This window comes from Egretta garzetta, unplaced genomic scaffold (assembly GCF_000687185.1).
Source record: "Egretta garzetta isolate BGI_Z169 unplaced genomic scaffold, ASM68718v1 scaffold357, whole genome shotgun sequence".
NCBI classification, from domain to species: Eukaryota; Metazoa; Chordata; class Aves; order Pelecaniformes; family Ardeidae; genus Egretta; species Egretta garzetta.
The window spans coordinates 328-10,635 of NW_009260335.1; the positions used below are offsets into that span (position 1 = coordinate 328).

At 38.8% G+C, this 10,308-nt stretch overlaps 1 protein-coding gene across 1 annotated transcript in view; it reads left to right on the forward strand.

Moving 5' to 3' along the window:
• Nucleotides 1–1,151: 1,151 nt before the first annotated feature.
• CNTNAP4 (contactin associated protein family member 4) overlaps nt 1,152–10,308 on the forward strand; it is a gene marked incomplete at its 5' end in the record, with an annotated part of 90,328 nt that continues 81,171 nt past the window's right edge. Inside the window, one exon of the mRNA XM_035897987.1 lies at nt 1,152–1,299. Within this exon, the coding sequence (XP_035753880.1) occupies nt 1,152–1,299 (148 nt within the window). The remainder of the gene's footprint in view (nt 1,300–10,308) is intronic.

The following is a 10,308-nucleotide window of genomic DNA, read 5'->3' on the forward strand; positions in this document are numbered from 1 at the left end:
TTCCCTTCCCTTCCCTTCCCTTCCCTTCCCTTCCCTTCCCTTCCCTGTGCATAGATTAGAATTTACTAAAATTTTACTAGTACAGGCAAGGGAATGTGGAAAGATTCATGTGTAGGAGGGTAAATAATAAATACAATGAAGCTCATATCTGCTTCAAAAACTGATGGAAAGAGAAGCTGCATACCTAAAGATTTTGATTTCTATATACTTCTGCAGTTTTGCCACATCTTTGGCTTGTAACTATAGCAACAGTACTGTCCATATATCCAAAAGTGTGTAATCTTTTCAATTCTATTCATCAAAATATTTCACAGAGTTATTTCTGTCTAATTTATCAGAAATTTAGATCCAGAATGTTTGAACAAATTCTTTCTGCTTCACATATCACATACAGACAATGAGAAAAAAACCCCACACAACACCTGAACATGTAACTACCCGAATCAGAAGATATTCTCCACTCTTTAGGATGCTAAGGTTCATGATTACAGCTCTTTAGATTTTTTATATCCTTCTTTATGTTTCTTCATATGTTTTCTTTATGTAACAAAAGGGGAAAGTAATCTTACCAGTTAAATACTGCAAAAAAAAGTTGAAATTTAGATTTTTCTTTTTCAACAGAACACTGAATTGAAATCCTTTTATAATACTCTGGATTCTTTAGTGGGAAAACAGAGTGATGCAACACCATGATCTGCCAGTGTAAGAACTTTTTGGATTCAGCATACTATGCAACTAAAACACAAGTTTACAATGAAATTTAAACTTTTGGTAAGAGGAAATCATAGAGCTCACTCTGTTGTCTTATGGAAAAGTATTCAATGGTACAATACACTGAAATGAAGTTGTACACATTTTGTGAAAAGAATATTTGGTTTTAAAATGTTTCATTCACTTAAATTTTAGAAGGTGTGAGATTTTTCATTGAGTGTGGTGCCATTGCTGAATGCACAGATGACTTAGTACTTGACCCAGAAGAACAGTCAAGATTGATTCAGTGGCTGTTCCTATGGAATTCACTGACAATTACATTTTATTTCTGGCCTTGATTGTTTGCCAGAAGAGGGTATAAAATGAAAAGATCAACAATACTTTCGTATATTTCTGTATTCATTATGGATGTGGCTGATCTCTTTCTCATTTTCTTCAAGGCCTTTTCTGGAAACACAAATGCAGACAGTGTTGTATACTATAAGCTTCAGCATTCCATTAAAGCGAGATTTCTCCGTTTTGTGCCTTTGGACTGGAATCCAGGTGGCAGAATTGGAATGCGCATTGAAGTGTATGGATGCACATACAGTAAGTGTTTTGATGAATCAGCTAAATGAAGCAACTATTCATTATTGTCTTATGCTACCTAAATTACACTTGAAAGTAGATTTCTAAACTTAAATTTAATCTTGAATAAAAATGATTTAATACATTATGCACACACTTCACTATTTCTGCATCATCTAACAATATGTGATGCTTATATTGAAGTCCTTTCTGTGTTGTAATGAATGGTGTGGACGTAATCTAATAGCTGATTTACTGCAAACTCTTTTTCTGATAGTTTTAAAAACTGCATCCTAACATGGTATACTTTCTACCTGAAGGATGAAATGTGGAAAATGTTAACAGTTTTAAATATATATGGTTTTGGTCCTGAGTCAATAAAAGTAAAAGAAGATAGACCCACAAATACACAATTGAAGGATACTTCAAAGTTGTTATATCTTCAATGGATACCTTTCGAATAACTTCTTTGTCATTAATAAAACATTAATAACTGATATCAATATTTGGAAGACAAATGCATGTGTTATGGTTGTATTCATCTGCTGGACAATGCAAATCTTCTTGTTGTCTTCCTGTTACCCTGGACTTTTTAAAAGATATTCCTCTCAGCAAGTTGTTTACTGCTTTCTATTCTCTACATCTTCTCTCCATGAGGGAAACAGAGTTTATTGTAAGCAACCTCCTTAATTGCTTGTCTTAAGTACTTTCATCTGTTGTTTTTTGTAGGATTTTTTTCCAACTTCTATACTTAAGTCAAGCTTTACATGTCTGATCTCTTCTGAATGGTCTCCATATACTCTTCTATTTCCATTCTTTTGTATCTGACTTTAAACTGAACATCAGTAAAACACATCTCTGGGTTTTCTGCCTTCAACTTGGTTTTGTAAAATGAGTAAAAGACTATGAACTAAGGATATTGAAAATTTCAACCTGGCTGCAGGAGATTACGTCACCTCAGAAATTAGGTAAACTGCACCAACTCAGGAACAGCTCATGCCAGGAGAAGTGTGTGAGAAGCTAAAAACACACAGAATTCCACAGGGACATCTGTGTGGAGACTGGGAACATGACATGATTCCTAGAACAATCTAATGATACTGCTGTAACTGAGAAATGTGGCCAACATTCCATTTATCGTCCACTGTTTTAAGTACCATGTCTACTAAACGTTAAAAATGGATGCTGAACAGATGACTTCATCATTCCCAGCTGAAAGCTCATCTGAATATCCCATTTGAAATCTCACCTCTGTGGTACTTGATGAGAGTCCAGTCTTTCCTGTGTCTAAGCTTCACTGAAAGTCAATCAGCTTTGCTTCTTTCGAGTCCTTTACTGTGTATGTTTGACAGTGTTTAAATTCTTACTCAAAGTCTTGTTCTCAAACATTTCCAAACTGAAGAGCTCTCTTTTGCACATACCATAAAATGTAGAATAAGCAGTTACACCATTAAAATATTATGTATGGTCAGTAACTACTTCTGAGGAAGTTTATTTTTTGTATTTTACTTATTTGGTACAGGATTGATCCTATAGATAGCTTATGGAAACAAATCAGTGACAACTATTTCCCATTTCTCATTCTTCCCTTCAGAGAGATCTCACTGGGTCTTATACTGAAGGAGTAAGCAGCTCTCTCCTTTTACCACTGAGCATGTGGACTGTGTTCTGTATTCAAGTGCAAATGCAGCAATTTCTTCCTTCAGTCTATCTGTTGGAAATGACACAATTAAAACTAAAACTACAAGTTGATGACACTATACCATAAAGTGATACTGAAAAATGCATGTCTGTTGCATCCAAAAGAAGTCATTGCTATCTTCGTGAAGTAATACTTACAGGACAAATGTTGGCACTACTTTCAAGTTGCTGTGCTGTGTAACTGAATAACTTAGGCTACTGTTCTCAGAACTAATGTTTTCCCTTTCATTACAGTTTCAGTGAAGTTTTGTAATGTCTGTAATAGATGTCCCTAAGATAAACTAGGTTATTAAAAATTTTGTTTCCTTTGTTTTACACAGAACTCCCCTTTTTTATGGGGATTTATAAATTTACAAAAATTTATAAATTTTTAGTCCAAGGACTATCACATTTTATACATTTGTAAAATGTGCATTCAGAACAAGTCCTTCAATTTTGCCTCTTAGCACATATGGAGTAGGAAGGCTAAATAAAGGTAGTCAGTTGTGGAATTGTATGAAACATTGAAAGAATTTCCCCCCATTCTTTATTTTTAGTTCTTCTCCTTCCTCACTTTGCTACCTCTGCCATGTTCCACAGTTTTCTTACTCCTGTTCTACAGTCTTTTTCATGTAAGAAAGAAAAAAAAGGTGTTTTCCACCTCCAGGTGAACTACCTGGCTCTATGTGGACTGACAAAATCTGCTTGTGGCGTCACTACACAACAAACAGTCTGTGATGCAAAAAAACCCCTCACCCCAAAATCTCTCTCAGACTCTGCCTGGTAGTTCTTCCTATTTAATATGTTCAAAAGAGACCGATTAATCTCTACAGACATTTCCTGTGTCTTGTTCCTGAAATGTCAGACTGTGACAATTAAGCTATGTAAAATAGAGTTCAGGTTAAGCTATCCCCTGGCACTAAAAAAAAGGAAATTAGAAGTCTCTTTGGCTTACTCTTGTCTTTTTTCATTAGAATGCTTTCTTTTGCTTTCCATCTTCTGAAGACCAGTAGGCTAAAAATAGAAAAAAAACAAAACCAAAAAGGCTATTTCATATGACAGTCAGAAAGATGGGTTTAAATGTGAAAATTACAATTGTATAAAATTGTATGAGAAAGATAACTGGGACCTAAATGCATGCTTTGCATTAAAACATCATTAGATGCAGTGCCTAACAACAAGCACTGCAGATAGTGTGATATGTAAACCCTCTTCCAGAGTCCTCTAACAGTGTTAAATCTGCTGAGGCTTTTTGAGCATTCCCTTCTGGCTGGAATGAATAAAATCAATGGCACAGTTGCATCAGTCAAAGAAAGGACTTCCCATCCTTTTCATAACTGGGATAATGTGCTTTCAAGGACTTGATGTGAATGTGATTGTAAAAAAGTTAATTTTAAATGTGGTTGATTATGAATAACTTTAACATTTTTATTTTTTTTTCCCCAAGGTTTTGTTTAAAGCAATACATTCCCCAAAACTGGAAAGGGCCAGGGAGCAGATTTCTCATTTTAATACAACAAGTCAGGACCAAAGATATCTAAGAGCAATAACAAATACCAAACAGTTTCAATTGTTTTATGTTTTTTTTTCCTTATAGAACATTAGCATTTATTTCAATTAGTTTAAATATCAACAAAAATAAAATGATTTTTCAAAGGTATTGCAACTAAAAATTGTGCTCAGGATGACTAGAACTCGTGATCATATGGTGTGTGAAGAGGCTTCCAGAATTTCCAGTTTCTCAGAGGCATTTCATCACTTCCAAAGGTATTTTTGCAGTATACTAAGGATTTAGGTTATATTAATTTGAGAAAGATGAGCTGTAAATTGTGAAGAGACGACTGTTCACAAATTAAATGCATCTTTATTTATAACAATAAAGTAGAGAAAACCATGGAGACTTATGTTCAAGCCCAGGGCCTATTAGAAGTTGAGAGTAGTTGATAATAGGAAAGACGAAAATGTTGTCGCAACCTGGGTATTTGGGCTTGTTTTTTCTATCCTCATAACCCTGACAGAGACCCAAGCTTTATCTCTCACAACTCTCAATTTATTTCTAGTGGTAATGCACAGATGATAAAGACAAAACATATGTCAGAAATGTTATAAGAATTTTGATTAACATCCACAGCCCTTTCACAATCTTTATTCATGCATAATGGTGGAGGGAAAAATGTTTTTTTTTTTATTTTCCAAATTTGGATGGAGTAGTTTTTGCTTCCTAAGATTTAGTGCTACAGAATAGTGAAAGGGATTTTGCAAAGCAGTTCTAAATGTTGTTTGTGCTCTTTTCTTGATAACTAATAACAAGAATATGTTCCCAATCAAAAAACCTTGCTGTTACTAGTACCTACTAAGACTATATCTAGTTAGCTGGTTTGATAGATACATAAAAAAGTACAAGTTCTATTATTGAAGTTTTTGTTGAAGTTATAAAAATTCAGATTCATTATTTAAATTTAACATTGATTAATGCTTTTACTGTCTACATTCATTCAATGATATAATGAAGTAAAATAGTCAACCGAAGTTTCATTTTTAGGTAGAATGTCATGTTTATTCATTGTACATTTGGTAAATTAATTCTTCATAAGTAAGAAGTACATTATCAAGATGTGAAGAAAATCAAGAAACTATTTTTAAAAACATAACTGCATTCACTTGACAAAAGTTTTTTAAAATGGAATATAAATTACTGACTTTAAGAACTATAGTTAATTAGAATTGAATTAATTTCCATGCCAACAATGTGGAGAAGTATTTTTAGTGAAATTAAAAAATAAGTAAATATATAATGGGTTTCTGTTGACTTGCAAGAAGTCAACCAGTCAGTTGAAAAATATCTTCATATTTTATTGAGTGTCCTTTACATGTTCATTTATTTCACAAATATATCTTTCAAGGGTAATTACCTTTCTCTTCTTTACTTATGAACTGTGAATACTCTATGAGCTTTTTATAGAGTTATCAGTTCCTTTATGTGCATCTTCAACCTATACTGATTTTGACACATATTCTTTTATATTATTGGGATAAAATAATGTCATTCTTTTCCTTGACTTGCCTTGCCTTGCCTTCCTTTCCCTTCACTTGCCTCACTTTTCTTCCCCTGTCTCACTTATCTTCTCATGCCTTTCCCTTTCATTTGACCACTGTCATGGATCTGTAATGCTGTACCTACTTTTTAGCACAGTCATGAGCAGTATGTATGTATGTAAGTCAGAAAGCATACATTCATAATGTAATAATGAAAATTCCTCAGTATTGTTCTTTTCTTCATCTGTAAAACTTAGGAGTTTATGATTTTATCTAAAATAGTACAGAATCAAGCAGGTCAAGGGAGGTGATTCTCCCCATCTGCCCTGCTTTTATGAGACCCTGCCTAGAGTACTGCATCCAGCTCTGGGGTCCCCAGCAGAAGAAATACGTGGTGGTGTCAGCAGCAATTATTCAGATTTAACAACCTTAGGACACTTTTTGAGAATGAAGGGTTGCTAAGAAGAGACAGAATCCATCTGACCATGTAGGGCAAAAACATCTTTTCCAACAGGCTGGCCAACCTGGTGAGGAGAACTATAAACTAGGAATGGTGGGTGAGGATGCTGATGACCCAAAATCAACTGAGGAGGTGGTGGGATAGTTTGAGAAACTAAAGCTTCACGGCAGTGTGGACAAGAGAGAACTTGGAAACAACAAACCAGAACTTGAAGTGCAAGCACTTGGCCATCTCAAGTGCAAACACACAATTAGGGAAGTGCTGTTGTGAGAGCAACATGATAGGGGAAGTTCTCACACTTTGAGAAATCAACACAAGTGGATGCCTTTCTGAAGTGTCTGTGTGTTAATGCACACAACATGGGGAACACACAGAACAAATTGAGATCTCCATGAATTTGATAGACTATAATCTTATCATGACCATAGACACATAGTGGAATAGCTCACACAACTGGAGTTCTCCCATAGATGCATACAGGTTGTTTAGAAACAGCTAGCCAGAATGATGAGGAAGGGCAGTTAACATTTATGTGAGCAAGCATCAGGGGTACATGGAGCCTGGAGACAGATGATGAGACAGCTCAGAGTTCATAGATGAGGTTTAGATGACAGACCAAAGGTGGTGGCATAGTGGTGAATGTCTGCTACAGACTGCCTGATATGGGAGAACTGGATGAGGCCTTCTTCAGAAAACTGGAAGAAGCCCTAGGGTCACAGGCCTTGGTCCTTATCGTGGAATTTAATAGCCCTGATTGTGGGACAACATGGAAGTGCATAAGCAATCCAGAAGTTTTCTGGAATTTTTTGATGATAACTTCCCAACATGGGTAATGAAGGACCTGACAAGATGACTCTTACTAGCCCTTATACTTACAAACAAAGAAGAACTGATGGTGGACATGAAAGCTGGGGCAGCCTTGGCTGCAACAACCATGAGGCAGTGATGTTCAAGATCCTGAGTGAAGGGAACAAAGCAAATAGCAGGATCACATCCCTGGCCTTCAGGAGAGCAGGCTTTTTCATGCTCAAGGACCTGATTGGAAGAGTAACATGGGAGATGATCCTGAAGACAAGAGGGATCCAGGATTTTAATTTTCTCCAACCTCAAGAAAGGTCTATCCTGACAAGCAGAAAATCAAGCAAAAGTAGCAGGAGGTCTCCATGGATGAGCAAGGAGATCCTAACTGAGCTCAGGAATTAAAATGAAGTGTACAAGAGGTGGAAACAAGGTCAGATGACCCAGGAGGAATACAGAAACATTGTGGATAAGGAACTGGCTGGCTGGTCACATCCGGAGGGTAGTGGTCAATGGCTCAATGTCCGGATGGAGACCGGTGACGAGTGGTGTCCCTCAGGGGTCCGTACTGGGATCGGTGCTGTTTAACGTTTTCATCAATGATTTAGACAGCAAGATTGAGTGCACCCTCAGCAAGTTTGTGGATGACACCAAACTGAGTGGTGCGGTTGACACACCAGAAGGACGGGATGTCATCCAGAGAGACCTGGACAGGCTGGAGAGGTGGGCCTGTGTGAACCTCATGAGGTTCAACAAGGCCAAGTGCAAGGTCATGCACCTGAGTTGGGGTAACCCCCAGTATCAATACAGGCAGGGGGAAGAAAGGATCGAGAGCAGCCCTGCCGAGAGGGACTTGGGGGTGCTGGTGGCTGAAAAGCTGGACATGAGCCGGCAATGTGCGCTGGCAGCCCAGAAGGCCAACCGTACTCCGGGCTGCATCAGGAGAAGCGTGGCCAGCAGGTCGAGGGAGGCGATTCTGCCCCTCTACTCTGCTCTGGTGAGACCTCACCTGGAGTACTGCGTCCAGCTCTGGAGCCCTCAGCACAAGAAGGACATGGAACTGTTGGAGCGGGTCCAGAGGAGGGCCACAAAAATGATCTGAGGGCTGGAGCACCTCTCCTATGAGGACAGGCTGAGGGAGTTGGGCTTGTTCAGCCTGGAGAACTTTTTAGTAGGGACAGCTGTGTCAGGACAAGGAGTAATGGTTTTAAACTAAACCAGGGTAGGTTTAGACTAGATATAAGGAAGAAATTCTTTACAATGAGGGTGGTGAAACACTGGAAGGGGTTGCCCAGAGAGGCAGTGGAGGCCCCATCCCTGGAAACATTCAAGGACAGGCTGGATGGGGTTCTGAGCAACCTGATCTAGTTAGCGGTGTCCCTGTTCAGTGTAGGGGGGTTGGACTAGATGACCTCTAGGGGTCCCTTCCAACCCAAAACATTCTATGATTCTATGATTCTATGATTTTAATAAGTTGGATACATGTAAGTCCATGGACCTACTCAGATGCACCTGAGAGTGCTGAGGCAACTGGCCCCAGTAATTCTGAGGCCACATTTATTTATCTTTGAAAGGTAGTGGCAACTGGGAGAGGTTCTTAAAGACTGGAAAAGAGCAAATGTCACTCCTGTCTTCAATAAATGTAAGAAGGAATACCTGGGGAACTACACACTGGTCAACATCATTTCAAATCCTGGGAAGGTGAAGGAGCAGATAATCCTAGAAACCATTTCCAAACACCTGAAGGATGAGAAGATTATTGGAAATGGTCAGCATTGATTTATGAAGTGGAAATCATGCCTGACCAAAACAATAGCCTTGTACAGTGATATAATTGGCTTGGTGAGTGAAAGGGAGTGTCTAGCGTTGGTTCTCTTGAGTTTAGCAAAAGTTTTTATTCAGTCTCCCATAATGTCTGCACAGACAACTGGTAAGTACAGGGTATTTATGTGGGCAATGAAGAGGATGGAAAACAGACTGAGCTGCCTGTCTGAATGAGTTGTGATCAGTGGCACAAAGTCAAGCTGAGTCTATTCACTTGTGATGTATCCCACTGGTTTCAGTTCTGCTTAACATCATTAGTGGCCTGGATGATGAGGCAGATACGTTGCCCAAGTTTGCAGCCAATAAAAGTTTGGATGACTGGTTGACACACCAGAGGGTTTTGATGCCATTTAGAGGTACCCAGACAGGCTGACAAGGATCTCATGCTGTTCAACAAAGGCAAGTTCAAGGTCTTGCACCTATGCAAGGGTTTACCAGTACACACTGGGGGCTGACTGTGTCTTTGAAGAAAAAGACATGAGGGTTCTGGTAGACACCAGGTTAGCCATGAGCTGCCCCCATGCCCTTGCAATGCAGAAAGCCAACAGCATTCTGGGCTATTTTAGGACGAGTGTTGCCAACACGTTGAGGAAAGGTTATCCTTTCCCTCTACTCAACCATGGTAACGAGACATGTCTGAATTTCTGGGTCCAGTTCTGGGATGCCTTAATACAAGAAAGATGTGGATATACAGGAGTGAATCCAGCAAAGGGCCACAAATATGATTAAGGAACTGGAGTGTCTGCCATATGAGTAGAGGCTGAGAGAGCTGGGACTGGAGAGTAGAAGGTTTGGGCGGATTTTTACCCATGTGTATTAGTACCTGATGAGAAGGTCTAAAGAAGATGGAGCCAGGATCTTTTCAGTGGTATCCAGTGACAGGACAAGAGGCAATGGACATGAACTGAAATACATTTTTTTACTGCAAGGATGGTTGAACACTAGCATGTGTTATCCAGACAGGTGTAGTCTTTATCCTTGTGTTGGTTCTTGTATCAACTTTAAGGTTACCCGAAGGATCACGTAGACACCCTGCTGTCTGCGGGTCAAGGAAACACAGCATACACAGTATGGATGCTCCAGGTGACGCAGTTTAATTTCAAGCTCTAAGTTTTATAGCAAGGCCACATTCCAGTCCTGCCAATCACTGTGTGGTCACGGTGATGCCCTCTTGCTCCTCCTCTTCTTGGCCTTGCGGTTACTGCCCACTCGGCTTCTGCATTTCTTGCATA